Here is a 21,847-nt window from a genome sequence, read left to right as displayed (position 1 = left end):
GAGGGATTATCACCGTGGATTAAGATGGTCAAAGATTACAATCGTGATCTTCTGTGGGATTATTTACATCAACTTGGAACAGCGACAGCAATGTTCGACCACATGTTTTATTTTCCAGAATACACACAGTGTATACTTTTTTTTATTCTAGGTCAACTAATTTAGCTCTAATGATGATAATTTTCATAAGGGAATCAAATTTGAAATGCACATAGTTTCAGCACGTTCATGGGTTGCCAAATTCATACATTTTAAACACTGGGCTCAAAAGTTTGATGAAGTAAATACACATCTCTCTAGATTATATTATCTGGAAAAAATTATAGATTTCTTTCACATTACAAAAAATTATCCTGTCCAAAATTGAGGTGTGTTTGCTGCCACTGTTCTGTATCAATCTGATGATGACGATGATGAGATCACACAATGCAATGCTTGGTCCCCCTTAGTTTGGTCCCCCTTTTTTTACTTTTTGGGTCTCAGTCCTCCGTCCGGGTGGAGTAGTCTCCCTTCCTGACCATAGCACCGTCTGAATCATCCACACAAACAATGACAGACATCTTGTACATAACGGCACACGATACACAACATCAGTACTATCTTAATTATTATCTCTTAATTAAACTGCACTTCATTTTGTTGTGTCATTGCCGGTTAAATCAAAGTACTGAAACAGGTCAACAAATTAACCATCAGTTTTACCTCAACTTTTTAGATATGATTTATTAAGCTATAAACTATTATTTAGTGATTAAAGAAAAATCTGTAATTTTTAGATTTTGAATTTGAGTATTTCCCTAATCTTAATAAAGAACTCTTCTTCTTCACGTGATCAAGACAGTCTAAAAATGGCTGCCACCATCCAGTTCTCTAAATAAAACCTATCTTCCATTGCTTTGTCGTTTCCTGGTCCTTGTTTATCGTTTATTTTCAATGTCCTTTTAATACTTTTTATTCCAAAATAGTAGATAAAAGTTGCTCAGTAGTTGGAGCATTCGCCTGGTACACTTGAGGCCCTGGGTTCAAGTCAAGTCCCAGTTGAAACCGATTTAAGGAGGCTCAATGGTCGACAAATTAACCATCAGACCTACTTAACACTATCAAATATGATTTTTGTTTTACCTATGTCAAATCTAGTCTGACTTTGTCTGACTCAATATCTCTTTCTACACAAAGAGAAGACAACTCCTGATCTAACCCTCTTTACTGTAAGTAAATCCATGATTACCCCACTGAGTGAACATTGGATCTATTCTTACAACTCTGGGCAAACTCATTGAATTCATTCTTATGCCTCTGAGATACTGTAAACCAATTTTTATTCACGATTAACTGCCTATAAACTGGTTCACAACGATTAATGTTCGCGACCAAGCCTCATCATAAAAACTATAGACAAAGGATTGGTTCGTGGCAAGAAATATTCGCAATGACAAGGCTCCCGCTAATCTCGAAAAAATTTCTCACACGCAAATAAAAGTTGGTTTACAGTAACTCATCTGATCTTCTTACCTCTCTGAATGCACTCGCTCGAGATCGCTCTTCAGCATGACCTCAAGGTTTCGACTCTCTTCGTTCTCGCGTTCACGGCGCTCCACAATCTCGGCAAACTTGGACTGTAAACTCTCGATCTCCTTCTCCAGCTAAAGTCAAACAGAAATCAGGATTAAACTCACCATTGCCAATAATAACACTGTACAGATACACTGGTTCTCTTCTTTGCAATAAAAGTACAATCATATTCATTTTTAGGAACACCAAAACAATTCATTATACGCAATATGCTGTTTTTTATGAAAGTATAAACAAATCTTAAACTAAACTATTGATTAAAAATTTCCTCAGCTTTGATACAACATATAAGGCAATGACCTCTAACAACCCCTGACCCCTGACCCCAGTGTACCTCGCAAATCTTGTCCTCCTTGTCCCTGAGCTCCGTTGCCAAGGAGACCGTTTCCGTGGGCGCCTCACTGGTGGAGAACTCGGTGGACGATCCGAGGGACTTCCCCATCTGTAGGCCCTGGGTCAGGAGGTCGGCGGACATTGTCTGCAGTAGGTCACTGGGCGTGCTCCTCCCACTGTCAGGTTTACCTGGAGTCCCCTCCCCAGGGGGCGCATCTGTGGATGGGGCCTGGGTCTACAGAAAAAGATTGACAGCTCTAGTGAAGATGTTGTAACATTTTGCATTGCATTAATTGGATTCTGTTGACCATTAATAAAATTAATAAAATTTCTTTGGAGTGCTCAATTCTAAGATTCTGACGTTTTGTGTCATCTAGCAAGAATATAAAATTACAGCCTACTCCGGATATATTGAAATTCAGGGGACCATGCAAATTATTTCAATATATCCGTATTTCAATATAAGCGAAATTGACTGAAATTTTTTGAAAGTTCAATCCCGATGTAAGCATAGAAAACCAAACCCGAACAAATTATTAGATCATCATTTATCTATTACAATAAACGGATTACATTGAACATTAGTCCTTGAAAGTTTGATTAAAATTATATCCGAAAGTTTTGTAAGTTTCGTTTTGTTACTATCTTAAACCTCATCATAATCTCGGATTGCATTCTTTTACGTTTTAGAAAAACGTTAGAGAAAAATCACCACACTCAAACGCTTCAAATATTGCTGAACGCTGCTTGTATATCATCGTAAGTGTACACGCGATAATCTCAAAATCCTTAGCTATTTCGAATTTAGGCTTTGTTCTTTCATCAATAGCCATAACTAGTTTGTATTTAGCGTCCGGAGATAAGATATTTCTTTTCCGTGGGGTTTCCATAATACGTCTAGCCTCAATACATCCGTATTCGTAAAAACAAAAAATTAAACAGTGAATAAATTTTACTTTTTAATAAAAGTATAAAAACACACATGAAGAGAACTTATCAATTCACACCTTTGTATATCAACTGGTCAGTCTGGCATAATTACTGTCACCAACCGTGACGACAGCTGCCAGGGAGAACTTCAATATAACAGTTATAAAAACAACTAATTATCACCTTAAGTTTGGGGACCGATCAGTAGCTTCAATATAAGCAATATTTCAAAATAACCGATTTCATTATATCCGTGAAATCAATGCAAAGAATATGAGAGGCAAAACCTGGGGATTTATTTCTATTTCAAAATAAGCGGAATTTCAAAATAAGCGAGTTCAATATAAGTGGAGTAAGCTGTATGTTCACCTATTATTTTAAATAATTCACATCAACTTTAAGAAAAATAAAAGAAAGTTTTTAAAATCCACATAAAGTGAACTACCTTCCATATCCTAAGAAAGTCTTTAGAAAATTTACTGACAAAATACAACAGCCATGAGACATACCCATCTGTTCTATAGCTAATACAACGGCCCAACCATTAGACACTACCACCTTTTCTATAGCTAATACAACGGCCCAGCCATCAGACTCTACCCACCTGTTCTATAACTAATACAATGGCCCAACCATTAGACATAACCAACCTGTTCTACAGATTCCTCGACCTCGTCAGACAGGAGGTCGGTCCCAGCATCCCTTGGTATAGCGGGGGGTTTCTCCGTGGGGGGACGGAGGGGGGTACCGCCCTCCTCAATGCTAGACTCAAACTTGATCAGGTCGACGGACACCTCCTGGGGCGGAGTCTCCTGGTCACCGTGGTTACTGGAGTCCTCCATGTCTCTGACCGGGGTACTCCGCTTTGGACCAGGGGAGGACATGGCTCCTGGGTCCTGAGTTCACAAAACAGAGGTACTTTTATAACAATTAAAGTGACACAAGTTATTAGTACTGTAAATTCCTTATTTTATGCGAGTACTTAATTCCATGATTCCACTGTTTTGTATCAATTCACTAGAATATAAAATCACAATCATCAATTTTTTGTTATAATTTCCTGTAGATCAAAAGAGTCTGAAAAATAAAAGTGAGATTTTAAAATTTGCAAGGGTTCCTTCTCGCGTTTTTACCCGAATATTATTTCCACACGTTCATTTAGGAATTTACAGTACAGAAAATTGATGTGCACTGATAAGGCAGCTCTGTCTTCTCTTATACAGACTGTAGATAACGGTACTATGTGTTGAAAATCAAACACCAAAATAAATTTCAATGTTTACTGGACTCCATAAAGCCAGTGAAGAGCCTGGGGGAGACTAGTTGGTGGTGAAGAGCCTGGGGGAGACTAGTTGGTGGTGAAGAGCCTGGGGGAGACTAGTCGGTGGTGAAGAGCCTGGGGGAGACTAGTTGGTGGTGAAGAGCCTGGGGGAGACTAGTCGGTGGTGAAGTAGCTATTACTCATTCTACTCTTATACAGACGTAGATAGTTTTTACATATGAAAATGACAATTGTTGAAAATCAAACACCAAAAAACGCTTGGGCAAATATTGAACTTCACATTTTATGGACCAATATTCAGACATAAACTGCCTCCAACCCTCCACTGAATGACTCTGTACGAGAGAGAGGGTACATAGAATGCACCCCCTTGTACATGTTGAGTGGATAAATTCTTGGTTTCAATAAATACATGTTTTTCACTTGAATTTGACACTTGTAGGTAAAGTTATAATAAATCATTAATAGCGCATATCAGAGAGAGAGAGAGAGAGAAAGAGAGAGAGAGAGAAAGAGAGAGAAAGAGAGAGAGAGAGAGAGAGAGAGAGGTGTAACAATTTCTCAACATGGGTGATTACATACAGCATGGAGTTAAAATCCTGACTCAATCTATCACGGATCAGTGGTATGAGCTGGAGATAATCCCGGATTAACCAGCTACCCTTTAAACCAAGACACCTTTCATTCAAATAGCATATGTCTGAGAGAGACTGCATGTAATAGTTCATAAAAGTTGTACCATATAAAAATTCTCACTGTGGTTGTCCAAATATATACACACTTTTTCTGAAGTTGTATCACGTACAAATATTACAGACAATGCAGTGATACACAATATGCAGTGTATAATGCCTATATTTAACAAATCCCAGCACATATCTGCATGACCCTAATACATATTTGGAAATTTGGGGCAGATTTTCAGTGTAACAGTTCTCCTGTTAACCAGATACATATATTTACATATCCAAGACAATACACATAGTTATCTTCATAGATTATACTCTCCACAAAACCAGCATTAAACACCAGCTATCATGGCTATAGTCTAATGTTAACAGTTTAATTAGACTCTCGTTCTTGATACACCTGTCCCCTAGCTGTACTAAGTTCTCTTCATACACCTGTCCCCTAGCTGTACTAAGTTCTGTGATTTTACAAATCTTGCTGACACCTAACGATCCCTCACTTATCCATGTGTAAAATCAATTCTCACCTCCACTATCTAGGTCAAAGGAATACACATTTAAATTCCAGGTACATGTATTCCATTCATCAAGACATGCTACAGGTAAATCCCAGGTGTTTCCACACTCAGTGAATCATATTAATTTTCAACTGTCTGTCTCCTTCAGGTGAGTTCTATAATCTCAGGAGCATCCATTCAAAATGTTTTTCCAAAAGTTCCAAAGACTGAAGTATTTTCCCACCATACACATTTTCTTGTTTGAATACTAACACCAGATTGTTTTTTTACCTCCAAAATTAGAGAGTATACTATCTATTTTTATCTGAGCTGGGATTCCCCTTTGTGAAGTGCATGCCTAATGCTGGTTTTCTAGTGCATAATTTTTTAAGTTTTGAAAGAAATAATATCATGCTTGCTAAAAGTGCAAAAATGACAAACTGACATAAACAATAGCACACCTGTCAGATACCTGGACTATCACACCTGTCTGATATATAGACAACAGGTATAGATGTACATGTACCTGGGTTTTATTATTGTGTGTACAAGGGTTATTTATAGTATCTCTGGTTTACAGTGTATATGTGTGATTTACCTATATCAAGTCTTTGTTGTTCATTTACAGTATAAATATGTGATTTCCACATACAAGTGAATCTGGGTTTTATAGTGTATACCTTTGTTATATTTACCTGGGACTAGCTGGAGTCATCTTCAGGTGTATGATGTAGATACTGTTTACAGTATATCTGTATGTGTACCTGTGGTATATTTACAGGTGTTGTATTTACCTGGGACTTGCTGGACTCGTCATCAGGTGTCTGTTATAGATTTTGTATATATATATATATGTGTACCTGTGGTATATTTACAGGTGTTGTATTTACCTGGGACTTGCTGGACTCGTCATCAGGTGTCTGTTATAGATTTTGTATATATATATGTGTACCTGTGGTATATTTACAGGTGTTATATTTACCTGGGACTTGCTGGACTCGTCATCAGGTGTCTGTTATAGATTTTGTATATATATATGTGTACCTGTGGTATATTTACAGGTGTTATATTTACCTGGGATTTGCTGGACTCGTCATCAGGTGTCTGCTGAAGATATTCCAGGACTTTTTTTAGGTTGTTCATTTCCTCCTGAAATCATAAAACACAACACCTGACTTACATGCTTTCTCTGACCAAAAAAAAAATAACAAAATTCTCCATAATGTCAGGTCAATTAATTCAACATTTTCAATTGTACAATGTAAGGGAGAGACAAAATACTATAAACCAACTTTACTTTGCATGAGGGGTGAGGTTTGGGGGTGGGGTCATTACCTGGTGATGATCTTGAATCTCCTGTATTCTGACCTTGTACCGATCCTCAAGGTCGCACAGGTCCTGGCTGTGCTTCTCTGTCAGCCGCACCTCAAGGTCGCGGAGCTCCTCTATGTGGGCAATGTCAAGGTCATCTGTTCTGGTTGTCTGACCTTGACCTTCATTGGCCTCATTTAATGAACTTGTTGTACTGGACAGTTCTGAAGGACACAGGGTGTAAAGAGGTCAACATGTTCCAACACATTATGGCTTTGTCCTTAGACACTTGCGTTATTAATTAATTAAGCAGATGTTAATAAGAGATAGATATAATTGTTGGTAGGACTCTTATGGAAAAATGAATAATGGTACTTTTGTTCTTGTTATAGAAACAATGGTGAATGGATGGAGTGATATGCAAACAATCAAAGGGGAGAAAAAATCACTTCTAATTTAAAATTAAACTTCTATTAAACTGCAATACCACACAAAAAATCAACAAGGATTATAATGATCTTGGAAAAGTTCGCGTCAAGCTGTGTCATTAGTAATCATTGTTTCACGAATTTAAAATCTAAGATGGTCAGTATGCACACAACAAAACACTACAAAAATATCTTCCATTGATCCAACAATACATACGGTGACCATATGGACCTGCTTTTGAATGTCCCCACACCCCACCCCACCCCACCAACCACTCCTTGTTAGACACAGAGCACAGAAGGTTGGTAGAAGCTATGGCTGACCTTTCTAGAGGTTGTTCAGTTGATTGGGTTCTTTTTGATATTAACAACCAATACCATTTACATGTACTTTACAGGGCTTTACCATTTACATGTAATTTACAGGGTTTTACCATTTACATGTACTTTACAGGGCTTTACCATTTACATGTACTTTACAGGGTTTTACCATTTACATGTACTTTACAGGGCTTCAACCAAAGGCAAAAACATGTTTGGTAATATGATAATTCATATGCATCAAATTATGATATAAGATATCAACAATTCAAATATTATTTTCTAATAGGTACTACATGTCAAAATGCATGTTACCTGTTATAATGTTTTGTTTTTTTCATTTTTTGACCCCCCCCCCCCCCCTCCACCTAAATTTTCTCAGTTAAAAGCAAGTCCATAGGTCACCATTATTAAAACAGCCAATAGCAATGGTTAATGTTTAGTAAAACAGCCAATAGCAACGGTTAATGTTTAGTGTAAATTCATACAAAGATTCACTCTGGTTACCATGGGTATTGTAAATATACATAAATCTGAGCATTATTTTGACCAAGGCATGCATTTGATAGTTGAATACAATAAATATTAGATGAAAGTGATGCAGTAATTAACACAAAGAATCCAATATAAGTACTACATCCATGAGAAGAAGGTGAAGTGTACACAACAACAAAAGGTCAAAGGTTAAATTGCAACATGCATGTAACTCAGAGTCAAAGGTTATCAAGGTAAGGTCAAACTGAATGTATACAGGCAACAGAACTCAAAAGTTAGAATTGAATGCATAGGATCAGTTAGAGAACAAACAGGCAACAAGGGGCCATAGAACAAAACAAAGGTCAAGGAAACTAGGTCAAGGTCTAAACAAGAAAGGTTAGATACAGCTAGGCTACATGCAACAAAGGGTCAAAGGTTAGATATACAAAAGGTCAGAGTCAACGACAAAGAATACAAGACAGGGTCAAAGGTTATCTAGGAAAGTCAAAGTTTAGTAACATGCTAATTTCCCGATTAGATAGAATTGACACGAAAGGCATAAGACAACGGTTACTATGGTTACAGATAAAAGAAGTCTATTATTAGAAATAGAGGTCACATGCAAGGTACGACCTACAGAACAGAGGGCGTGTTCTCTCACCTTGCTTCAGTTTGTCTAGTTTGGCTTGGTAGTCTCTCTCTAAATCTTGATCAGGAGAAAATGAAAGGCAAATATAGAAAGAATCACGAGAGCAGCTGAGCAGCAAAGCTTGGTGTCACGCACTTCACACACAAATATCAAATAGAGATCACACAAGAACTGTACAAATATCATATAGATACATGTATCACACAAGAACTGTAGATTCCTAATACAACACAAGGAACTAATTGCCAGGTATAATACTTCACCTATTTTAAATTGGAATAATTTTCTGGAAGTTGTGAGCTAACTGAAATTAGTTTAAAAGTTTAGGGCTCAAAATTTTATATTCTCTTGATTTGATTCAAAAGGGAGTATAATATATATATATATATTACAAAAAATGAGTACTTGCATAAGATAAGGAATCTACAGTATTTGTACAGATATACAGGTATATATGTGTATAGACAATTATAATGTAGGTACAGAGTCCCCGACCAGACACACAGAAGCTGTAAACAATAGAAGGACCCATTCTCTTTAATACTTATTATGTACATCTTGATTCTATATCCTCTGAGTAACTTAAATCTTTTATAATAATTGTATTGTAACCAAGCATTTTATCACGTTCATATTAACGTATTTTATATGGTAAAATGAAGAAAAAATCCACTACTGTTACAATTAATTTACACAAGCAGGTATTCCTACTATTTATTTACTTAAATTAAAGAGATAAACAAATGACTTAAAAAAAAAATATCTGCACATGAAGGTAACCCTTAAATCTCGGGGATATATATTGCAAGCGTATACATGTACTTAGTTTATAATAATTGTTCATGTATTGTCATACAAATGATTTTATCATTTCATTGGAAATTAGTCCTAATTACTCTTACAAGGTAAATAAACAATAAACACATAATCTAGATTACTAAATCAAGCGGATTCTGGTGGAAGTGACACCATTGAAGCTGATGGAATTGTCTGTTCGGCAATGAACAAGAGTTATCTATCTTTTTGCTAAAACAGATTGGAATAGATAACTGGGTTGTGATGCCCCGATTTTAATATCTCCTAGAGCAGTTTTCTCTCTCTCTCTGTTTTGTTTTACAATATTTTGTCCCATTCTGTTTTAAAATGCTAAAACAGAAACAGTTTTCAAATTTTATATCTTTTATGTTTAACAAACAGTGATCTCCCTTAAAAAAAATTCTGAAGTTTTTTCATACATGTAAGGTGTTTTACAGAACTTGCTCAGATACTGTTACACGAGATATCTCACCTGCCCTCAGACCTGCAAGTTTTGCATTGTACTCCTCCTCAATCTCAGCGATGGCTGCCGCATGAGATCCTTTGAGATTTTTAATTGAGTTGTCCAAATCTGCAGTTGAGTCTCGTCTCACCAGTTCCTCTTTCTGACTTTCATCTCGACTTATCATCTCACCTCCTGAGTCCCTGAGATCCTGTGTAGCCATGTTCACCAAGTTTTCACATTCCTCTGACTCTAGTTTGGATTCTGTCGGATCCTCAACTTTACTCGTTCCTTTCCCAGAATCCTTTGTTTCTCCGTCAGTGTCAAACTCACTGGAGGCCGAGACCATCACGCCAGACTCGTCAACCGAACGCTTGGACGATTTCTCGTCACCTGACTCACTATCCCTCACCAGTCTCTCTAACTCGGTCTCGAGATCTCGGATTTTGTCTTGGTATTCCTGGATTTCGTACTCGGTGGCCAGCGTCTGCTGCATCCCTGACTCCACACTGTCCTGTAGCTTCTCTATCTCCTTGCTGTATTTATCCTCCATTGCCTCCAGCTTAGCCTGGAATTCCTCTGTCAGGTTTTCCCGGTTCTTGGCTATCTCTGCCTCGTGCTGTGTGTGTAATTCTTCCATCTCTTTTTCTTTCTCCTCTAGAAGTTTCCTTTCAAACTCTTCTTGAAGGTCTGCAAATCTTGCCTATCCATGGGGAAAAATAGACACAAAACTGAGATATTTGTTATAGCAGGTCATGTAAGTGTGGGTGTCCCATTCAGAATATTCATTCATTATCAGTGAAAATTACTATCATAGTGAGAGCATATTATTTCAGTTCATTTTAGAATTATTAAACATTGAAATTCAGCTTTCATACATTTATTAAGAACTGCATTATTCCATGTCATAGTATTCTAAGTATATATTTTTGATAATCTATCATCAATTTTGCTCTGCAGATCCAATATATGTGTCAAACTTGGTAAGGTGGTATTTTCTGACTGTAATGTCAATTCACTTACTGTACCAATATATTTTTGACTTGGAAGTGTGGATATAGATTTCTGACTTGGAAGGTCAATATAAACCATTGAAGCGAGACAAACCTGTTCCGACTCGATGGTTTCCTCAAACTCTTGCTGCATGAGTGACTTGGCCATCTCGAGTTCCGTGTCAATTCTGTCCCTGACCAAATCAGCGACCTCTGGGGCCTCGCCTCCACGGATACCTGTCAAATAACAACAATAACAATATAATAACAAAAATAACAGTGAAATAAAAACAACAATCGCAATTTAACCTGATATTAAAGAGGTTGTGATTTCAAACGTGTTCGGGTACGCGTACTAGGGGAATCACCTAAATTCTTTGCATATCATCAGTTTTTGTGACGACATGGTTTCTACACGTTCTCTAAACTTGTAGAGTGTCGTCTACACGTAAGTACAAACTTGTAACTTATACAACAAATAAAATCTAATTGATGGACAAATATATTCTTGTGTTACATTACATAGATTTTTAAAATTCATTTGCATGCAAATTGATAAGAAATTCACCATTAATTAAGTTAATTCATGTCAAAAAACTGCATCAAAATTTATGTACACGTTTATATCCTACAAGCTATAAAAACTCAACTGATAAAATACAAAAACTTGTACTTGTAGTTATAACACCTGTACGCGTACCCATACATGTTTTAAATCTCAACCTCTCTATTAACAGTAAAATAACTTGTAACTCAGAGAACTTAGTAGCCTTGCTCCTATCTTTACCTGACAAATAACTATAACAACAATAACTAAAATAACCAAGAGATTTTGGGGCCTTGATCCCATGTATACCTGTGAAATAACAACAATACAAGTCATCTGAAATAACATATAATAAATAACATACTACCATGATAGTCAACAGAAATTTCAGTAAAATAACATCAATAATTATCAACAGATATACCGTATATCAGGTTTTTTACGCGTCATGTTTTTTCCGCGAATCAGAGCCTAGAAAGGTATATAAAATTTACGCGAATCAAATTTTCACTATTTCAAATTTACATTATAAATATAATTCATGATTGTTTAAACCTGTGAGGTAAGAGGGGAAAAGTATCTAAATTGTCGCTCTTTGAAATGAAAAATTCGGACAATGTAACCATTTGCACATTTTCCTTCATGTGAAATAATTACCGAGAATTATTTTTAGAGACGCAAACAGTCATAGATAAATAGATCATGTACCGTTACATATACCAGTAGCTCAGGTATAATTAGACATCAGTTTACGCAAGGAAAGCGACCGTTCTAATTAATTAGCTTGTCAATGGATTATTAAAAAAACAACGAGGCTTACAAATCTATTATCTGGCGCTTGTCCTCCGATCCCGCAATTTGTACCTCAAACTAAACTAACTGAACATTGGTCACCCTACTATTACTTACCTGTTTACTTTATCAGGAAAGAGAGAACTCTATTACAAAAACAAAACTTTGTATCAAATTTACGCTGATTTATTTTCTGCGATTCGGAAATCGTCGCGAACAAAGCGGAAATTGGATACACGCGGAAAAAACCTGATATACGGTAACTGTAAATTAATATTATCAACAGTAAAATAACTAGGATAACTAAATCAGTGACTTCAAGGTCTCCTATCAGTCAACTCCATGGATACCTGTCAAATAACTCGCATCACAGCAAAATAACTAAGATAACTAAAATAACAGTCTATTTATAGTCTCTGTAACAGTAAAACAAATAAGATACCACAAAACAAGTAACAGTTAACTTTAATTACATTTAAATAATACATGTAATCATATATTTCAATATTCAAAATTCTACTTCTAAAAATAAAATCCCTAACACCCTCTATAACTATATTTACAGGTACTTTTAAACACAATTCTACCACAGTCAATAATGACATGCTTCTCTGCAGATGAGCCCATTCAGCAGATATTACAGAGTAGAATTTCAGACACCGTGAATCAAAACCCGATTCCTGCTGAATCAATTATTTACAGACTGCTCTGTTTGACTAGTGTCAGACAATGCCTGTTTTAGGGGAAATACCTGCCCGTCTCTTGAAAATCATTACTACCCCCCCCCCCCTCCCCTGCCCTCCACTTCACCCCCTCCCCCCCCCCCCCCAACCATAATAAAATCACACAGAAATTAATATTTTGGAATCACAATGCAAAAATTTGCACTCTTAGAATAGAAGACCAGCTGTGCAGTATATACAAAATACAACCAATAATTTTTCCCACTGATTCTATTGAACTGTGATAACAATAATGTAATGTCCAAGAGTTACAAAATAAGTAAGAATAACTGAAACTGTTCGGTGTTCATGAGATACTGCATACAGGGTTATTTTCGCCCTGTGTAATTTTTCGCCCTTCTACACTTTCAACCAGTTTCGACCCGTCTTGAATTCACCCAGACATAGTTGTGTTTTAAGAGAGTTGTTGGAGTTCGTCCAGTCTTAAATTTGCCAGCTGACAAGGGGGAAATGGGCGAAAATAAAACGGGGGCAAATATTTCCCTGTTTACAATATCTAATATTATTTATGAACCATATTTCCTAGTATACAGTATATTGTTTTTATCTACTTACGATCCATGAGTGTATCATATTTTTCTTCCGCTGCCTCGAGTTCTGATTTGCGCCGTTTTTCCATTTCCTGTTTCTCTGAGTCAAAGTTCTCAGCCATTTCTTGTTTCACCAGGTCCATTTTTTCCTCATACTCAATGTGAACTCGAGCTAGCTCGGCCTCGTAGTTCTTCACAAATTCTAGTTTCACTTTCTCTTTGATTTCTTCCACATCGATGTCTGATTCTTCCAGAGATTTTATTCTCATTTCGTAATGCACTCGCATCTCGTTGATCTTCTCTTCGTACCTTTCTGTAATTTCATCGATACACTTTTCCCGATCATCGTTTAACAGCATGGCCTGCTCCAGGTCCTCTGTGAGTTTGTCAATTTTCGCCTCATACTCTTGTTTCAGTTTCATAAACGTTTCTTGTTTGGCGATGTTTATCTTCCCCATCAGCTGGCTCACTGCAGCCACGGACTGAGATGTCTGAGATGTCTCGCTGGTCTCGGTCGAGCTGCTCTCACTGACATCCTCAAAGTCATCACTCTCTTTTATAGGGTCCCCTCTAGTGAACTATTACAAAAACAAATTAAAACAAAATATTATCCACTATATTTGGGCATATTTGTATTTTGTAGTTAATGGATAAAGATCACTTATACTGTAATACAGTAATTTACTACAGGGTTATCTTGCCCTTTTACGATTGTAAATGGTTTTGCTTCGCCTTGAATTTGCCCAAACAAAGTTTTGTTAATAAAAAATCATTTGAAGCTTTTTGATTTCAACAACAAAAAGCATAACAGACATTTCAATATCACACTAAGAAAACGCATAACAAACAGTAACAATATCATAAAGAAATCGAAAATGTCAGCTACGATAACATATTGAAGAAATCATTACAGACGGTTACAATATCACAAAGAAATCGTAAATGTCAGTTACAAGAACATATTACAGAATGCATTACAAACAGTTACATTATATCATTAAGAAACTGTAACTGTCAGTTACAATATAATACGGTAACCATAGAAATCATTTCAGACAATTACAATGTTATATTGAATCTATAATTGTCAGTTACAAAAAAAACAAAGAAATTATTACAGCCAGTAACGTACCTCCTCCATGCTGACGGGTTTCCCGCCCTCGTCATGTGTCTCCGAGTCCATCTCCTCGAGTTCGCTGTCCGTTTTGTCGCCGGAATCCTCAGAGCTTTTCTTCAGGAGTCTGTCATGCCTCGATGCGTCGATCACTGTGCTTGCTGTCTCCGTGGATTTACTGAGCGAGTCTGGCTCATCGTCTGCGAGCAGATCAGGGGATTCTGGGTAATTTTTAGTGGGGGATTCTGGGATACTTACAGCACCATCCACTGCATCTTGTTGTAATTTCTGAAAAAAGAAATAAAACCAAAATCATAATTATATCACAAAATGAAATGACATCCTGTTTGCAGATTTCATGTAGACCTGAATGAACCACTTCAAATTTTCTTCTGTCCTGTCAGAAATTATTCTTGCAGTCTTTATAATTAAACAACTTTCGTAGAATCCCTGATTTCAATAGGGCTACACCACCACACCACATCAGACCTCTGTATAACACAGTAACAACCTAACATGGCTGGGTGATCAACAAACTACATAACAGATCTACCTTACCTTAATTTTTTAGATTATTTTTTTTCACAAAGCTCTTCTTCTCAAGAAGATTAGAATAGTCTAAAAATGGCAATGACCATCCTGTCTTCTTAAAAAAAATCAAAAGTTTTACACTGACGAGGTGATCACCTAGTACAAAAACTGCCTGGTTAAATATTTTGATCTCTGAACCTCCCCATCACTCCCTGATCAATGAATATCTCTGGCTCTTATTGCCCCACAGAAACCAGAGTGACCCACGGATAGTGTTACTGACCCACACAAATCAGTTATCTCTGCCGGGCCGTAATTCTGAAACCAACACTCGAAGAAATCCATGTCTGTTGACCTCTCCCTCTCAGTCGCCAATACATAGATATAGAATTTTTACTTATCCATAGCTTTCATTGATTGGACAACATGTTTACATTCCCTAATCCAATCAGTTGATTCATACAAAATGTGTTTACACCGCTCTAATCGGCAAGAATTCCTAACTGACAATGAATGGGGACTTTCTTTTGGTATCATGGTACCTACATTGAGTAAAACCTGTTACAAAACAAATACTGGCGAACAGAACTTATCCTAAGGGTCGATGATTGAAATGATGGGGGGGGGGCTTCATATACAGAACATACCCTTACTGGGTCTATGTTTGTGCAGATATATAGAGTGGGGATTAGGATGGGGGATAAACATTTTCTGGATCCAAGCATGCTATGTGTAGTGACGGGGGCCTAGGATATCCACTGCAAGCCTAACAATGGTGGGTAGAAATTATTTAATGATCAATGCAACAGAGTCCATCTAAAATAGTCCAGTATATCTGGGTTTATACAAGGGATTTACCAATAGACTTAACCAGCCCAATGTAACCCCTCCCCCTCCCCTCCCTCCCCCCACCCCTCCCCCCAAATAGGTTTCACCTGTAATGACTACCACCCTGTCTATCATAAATGGTCTCTCTCTATAATTGAATGTCATTGGTGTATACTACATGATACCAGGTCCTGCATCAAATAATTCAGGTAAAAATGATAATACAGGTATTACAGATTCAAGGAATATTAAATGGGAATTTTTTCTCTTATCTAGTTTATATCATCAAGCCGATGATAATGAGGCTGGAAATTCAAAATCAAAGTATTTAAAATTAAATGAACATTACTGTTTAAAATGAAAGTAGACATAAAAGTATATACCTGTAAACAACCTGTATTGATCTACAATGCGATTTCTGATTGACTAAATCCCCTACCTGTACACGAGCCTATTCCCTGGGTCATGTAAAGACATGCTATTCCTGGGACATAAAGAATAACTCCCTCCCTGCTAGCAATTTAAACTCAACATGAAAAGTTTCACTTAACCACAGATCCAATACACAATTTAGTCCCAACAAAAGAATTGAAAGGAATAATGTCTGCTACTTTTTCACTGAAGTCTGTAAATGACCATTTTTTATGACTTCTTTCAATGCCTAAGGTTCAAGTTTTTTTTTTTGGTTTTTTTTTTTATAAATTCAGTTCCCATCTACGTAACAAGCTTTAAATTTATTGATTTTCACTTTCTGAAAATCATTTATCAAAATGACAACAGCAAATTCATTTAATATTCTGTGATACATTTATATAATTTCACAATTTTTTTCATTTAATATTTTTTCAATTCAAAAATCAAACTCTTGACATTCAAATTTATACTTTTAAATTAAGTATAATTCATATCCTGCATGTAAATCCTCTAATCTTTGATTTTACCCCCCCCCCCCCCCCCCCCTCCATTGGAGAGAATTTGGTGCCACACCATTAACTTTTCAGACCCTGTTTTACAAATTAACGTGAAATCATTCAGTGTTTAATCCTTAATGTTGGTCTAAATGTTTAAATAACTTCTGCATGATTTCCTCTAATCAAAAACTTCACAATGGCATACGAAACTTAAGAATGACAATTGAGACACACTGAACATTATATATATTCTATCAATACACTTTCATACTTGTAGTTTTGGAGTCAATAAAATCTGGTTATAAAACACAACCCTTTCCTTGCCAAGATCTTGCTCTCTGGGTGAATTTCTTTCTTTGATTTTGGAGGTCAGAGCGAGGGGGGGGGGGGGGGGGGCAGTCCAGAGAAAGAGACCTTCATTTGATTCCCATAAATACTTGTTAAAAATGAGACTGATACTGTTCATAAACTTACAAAAAAATGTGCAGATCTTCGGGTGGGTGGGGGGTGGGGATGGGTGGGTTAGGTGCCCCTTCCAAAAAAAACTTCTGGATCAGAGAATAAATTTAACAACTCTGTTGAGTTGTTAGAGGTCAACTGGTGTTGAGTGGTAAGTACTCAACTATTCTGTACATTTTGCACATTTTAAAAGATGTGTGTAAACAAAAACATTCATAATCTTCAAACATCTGCATTGTTTGGATGCTTTAAATTTGCCATCATGCTGATAGCTTTTAAACATCCCAATGTTCCATAAAACACATTGATAACCGGCCCTACAATGGGTCAGGGTGTATTCAACATACAGCGTAGACAGAGGGCTAATACATTCACGCATTGTATGCTAGGCTCGAGCCTGAGCCTGCTTCCATTGGGTGAGTGAGAGAATCTCTCAAAACAGTAAATCTCTGGAACCATCATCTATACCTGGATATTTTGTTACTACCTGATATACAGTATGGATCATCCTACCTGGAGACTGCAAAATACCTAGTATCAGGATATTGTATGGATATCATATTCAGATAATCTATGGATATCATATCCAGATAATCTATGGATATCCTATCCGGATAATATATTGATTTTATATCCAAATGATATATGGATATCATGTCTAGATAGGATACCATATCTGAATACTATATGGATATTACCATATTTGGATACTAAATAGATTTTGTATCTGGATAGTGTATGATAAATCTTGATATCATACGGATATCATATCTAAATACTATACGGAGACATATTTAAGGGACCCTATGCGAGTCCACCAGTGACCTAACACAATGTCTGGAGTTGCTTCATGGAGGACTCTCAGAAACATAATTCCCCGATAGCCCCACACTTTTAAATAATCCTTGTATATATAATAGCTACACACACTTATTTTAAAATCCCTGAACTTAACTTTTCACCAGACCTTTGTTCGATCCTTTCAATAAGTAATGAATTAACACAATCCGACATGTCAGTCTACACAGCCAAGTCAATCGGACCCATACATATGTCGGCAGTACATGCTGTGTAAGTACAATATGTACAACACCGGATGAAAGTGGATCAATTACAAAACCTGGGTCCTGACCCTGGCACCGCTCTTATTTACTGCTGTACCCTCCCAACTGTGGCACCGCTCTCCTTTACTCCTCTATCACCCTGATCATGGCACCACATACCTTCACTCCTCTATTCCCCTGACCATGGCACCACACAACTTTACTCCTGACCTCTACCCTCGCAACTGTGGCACCACACATCTTTTCTCCTCTACCCCCCACAACAACACTTATAGAACCTGGGCCCTGACCGTGGCACCACATACCTTTACTCCTCTATCCCCCTGACCATGGCACCACCCACCTTAACATTCCTGACCGTCGCACCACACATCTTTTCTCCTCTACCCCCAAACAACACTTATAGAACCTCGGTCCTGACCATGGCACCACATACCTTTACTCCTCTATCCCCCTGACCATGGCACCACACACCTTTACTCCTGACCTTTACCCTCCTGACTGTCGCACCACACATATTTTCTCCTCTACCCCCAAACAACACTTATAGAACCTGGATCCTGATTGTGGCACCACACACCTTTACTCCTCCAGCCCCCGACTGTGGCACCACCCACCTATACTCCCCCCCCCCCTCCCACACACACACAACAACACTTACTGGCCTTGCATTGTACTCTGTAATTTCCTTCACAACTAACAGAACTGGCCTCTCCTCTCCCTCACAGAATTCCTTGAACCATTCCGTTTAAGCTAATGTGTGTACCTATATATGTGTGAGCTATTAAATCCCTAAATAACTTGTTCAATAGCCCCCAATTCAATATTCTATACTGTTTTTATCTGCATTGTTAAAGGTAAAATGGTAAACTGCTTACATTTGCACAGGTACGTATAAACATACCTACATACCCCAAGTGCTACAGGTAATTACAGGTAATACATAACAGGTAATTCCCGGCCCGGTGCTGTAATTATAATCTGATTCCAAGTTCTGTGGAATCGGCTCTAAGGGTGCAGACCAATAATTGCTGAGTCAGCTATTTCTTGTCAGAATGTGTATTTGCCATGTAAAGTCCCTCTTTAGAGGCTGGATCAAGTCAACAAATAAACCATCAAATCTACCTTTTAAAACTTTTATAAATGATATTTTTGGCCAAAAACTATAATTATTGTGTTTAATTTTTTTTTTAAATCCCAATTTTTCAGCTTCAACATGTTCAAAAATTGAATATTTCTATTATATCTTTCTACAACGTTCTCCATCTATAGGAAATAAATATGTTGTAAAAATGTACGGTACTCTTTTTTTTTCCCCTGTGCCAATAAAGAAATACAGCTCAAATATTGATAATCAAATTGAATCAATATACAATTCATATGTGCCCCCCCCCCCCACCATGACTGAGCTGTAAGAGTTATAGAGTTATGCATCTTCATTAAATCAGAAAATTTAGACAGAAATAAAGCTTAACCCCCCCCCCCCCAAAAAAAAAAAAAATTAACAAAATTAACAAAATCCAGAGAAAATTATAGTTTGAAACATTAGATTACATGAGCATAATTCAGAATAAACAATTGGTTTGTGTTTGGCATATTCTATCATCTGTATTTAGAAATAACTTTTCTATGGTAAGTTGATTGGTTTTCAACAATTAGATACAGACTATACAAAGAGTTACTAATTATTCCTAAGTGTTGATGAAGCGCTTTGCCCAAAAACTATTATAAGTCAAATCCCTGCACTATATATGTGTGTACTTGGTACTAACAGGATTTGAGTGGAACGAGATCAACACTTTAACCTAATAGAGGTCTGTTTACCAGGTACAATGGCCAATGGTCAACAAACGGTAATCTGGTTCCCCCCACCAGACAAGTTGTCCGCTACCTGTGGTCCTTTACCCCCTGTGGTGTTTAACCATCACTAGTTTGAGTGCCCCGGCTAACTGGCTTCATTGTACTAACGGTAGAGTACCGTCGTCCCAGGACTAACTAATTCCCCGGAGGATTCTTTATCCCACTTCACGGCTCGTTCAGTTTCCTAACCTCTCCCCTGATTCCATTTAACTCTGACGTAATGTCAACACATTTAAATCACAAACCTTTCTTGTAATATGTCTGTAAACATCTTATATCTTGCAAGATCAGGCTTCCAATTTTAAGCTGTAGTTTTTCTACTGAAATTTTCACCACTCACTTTCGTGTTGTCATCTCCAAATATATTTAATGAATCATTAATAGTCTATCTGAGAAACACATTCAATCCTATGTATTATTAGGGATCAATCATTACTTGTATTCATCTAATGTTTCACTTATAATCAAGGAATTAATTCAATTCAATATTTATTAGTTTTATATGATATAAAATGGTTTGTGACAGTTTCCTCTTTATAATATAATTAATAATTGCAAGTTTTTATATAGCGCTTTTAAAATTGCCGAAACATTTCTCAAAGCGCTTTACAATTATTACCCCAGCAGACCTTAAAGCATTCCAGAGCCTTCTCAGTGCGGCAGCCGTTAAGGCGCTCAGACACTCACATTCTGACAATATCTTTCACTGTCTATAGCCAGGTACCCATATTACACTTGGGTGGAGTGAGGAAATACATGTAAAGTGTCTTTCCTAAGGACACAACGTCGACTTGCCGGGGCCAGGATTCGAACCCACAACCTTTCGGTCATAGGTCCTGCACCTTAACCACTCGGCTACCGACATCACCATAAGTCGGTTTATAAAAAAAGCGTAAACTGTTCCAAATCCTTTTATATCATATAAAACTAATAAATGTTGAATTCATTACTTATAATTGAGTTTTTTGCTCTTTGCTTTTACCCGGTAATTGTAGGAAAAAGTCTTTTACCTTTAAATAACATTCGATTGTGAAAAAAATTCAAACATAACGTCTGGCGGATTAATACGTTTTTAACATTAGTCTTACGATGACATACGCAACACTCTTAATATGATATAAAATAACTTTTTTAGCCAATCAGAGAGCTTGTTACAACCAAAGCTAAATTATTCTCAAGTATCATGAGAGACCCCCCCCCCCCCCAAAAAAAAAAATTCAGATCATGTGAAACTTAGAGATCAAATGAGCCACTTGTTTAATGCTGCAGTTTCAAATATTAGCCAAGATTTCATGTAAAATTTACAATCTACAGCTATCATGTATTCCTTGTATTAATAGTGACCTCAGGCTTATTACCTCTAACTCCTTGACAGACTTCTCCATCTTCCTCTGTATCTCTTCCACCTCCTGTTCATGATCTTCCTCCATCTTCTTGATTTTCTCTCCGTAGTCATAGGCTAAGTCTGCTGCTTGTCGCTTGAGCTCAATCTCGAGTTGAACTTTGAACTCGGACTGTACCTCCATTATCTCAGCCCGGTGTTCATGCTCCAGATCCTTTATTTCACAAAAAAAAGGACAATAATATATATTCAGTACACCAGTGTCAGTGCTAGGAATCCTAGACTTACAGAGAAACAATAAAATCTATCAGATAACACATTGCAATTTCTACTCTTTATTCCTCCGTGTTCTCCCCCATTCACCTCTATTCCACCTGATAAATATGC

General features: G+C 37.0%; 1 protein-coding gene across 23 annotated transcripts in view; it reads right to left on the bottom strand.

The window, feature by feature from the left end:
* The window catches only part of LOC105336169 (A-kinase anchor protein 9), a 140,423-nt gene that overhangs the window by 58,414 nt on the left and 60,162 nt on the right, over positions 1-21,847 (bottom strand). For 21 of the 23 annotated variants that reach the window (XM_066072944.1, XM_066072947.1, XM_066072932.1 and 18 more), the window contains 11 exons: positions 21,477-21,674; positions 14,484-14,753; positions 13,377-13,929; positions 10,855-10,976; positions 9,778-10,450; positions 8,502-8,546; positions 6,639-6,838; positions 6,348-6,452; positions 3,486-3,731; positions 1,907-2,140; positions 1,513-1,643 (listed from right to left, as the gene is read on the bottom strand). In XM_066072944.1, coding sequence (XP_065929016.1) covers positions 1,513-1,643; positions 1,907-2,140; positions 3,486-3,731; positions 6,348-6,452; positions 6,639-6,838; positions 8,502-8,546; positions 9,778-10,450; positions 10,855-10,976; positions 13,377-13,929; positions 14,484-14,753; positions 21,477-21,674 — 2,777 coding nt within the window. The remainder of the gene's footprint in view (positions 1-1,512; positions 1,644-1,906; positions 2,141-3,485; positions 3,732-6,347; positions 6,453-6,638; positions 6,839-8,501; positions 8,547-9,777; positions 10,451-10,854; positions 10,977-13,376; positions 13,930-14,483; positions 14,754-21,476; positions 21,675-21,847) is intronic. The other 2 variants (XM_066072936.1, XM_066072940.1) reach the window with 2 other exon arrangements.

Source organism: Magallana gigas, chromosome 10 (genome assembly GCF_963853765.1).
Source record: "Magallana gigas chromosome 10, xbMagGiga1.1, whole genome shotgun sequence".
Classification (NCBI taxonomy): domain Eukaryota; kingdom Metazoa; phylum Mollusca; class Bivalvia; order Ostreida; family Ostreidae; genus Magallana; species Magallana gigas.
The sequence above is the reverse complement of the archived record's forward strand: the minus strand, read 5'-3'. Positions and strand labels throughout refer to the sequence as shown.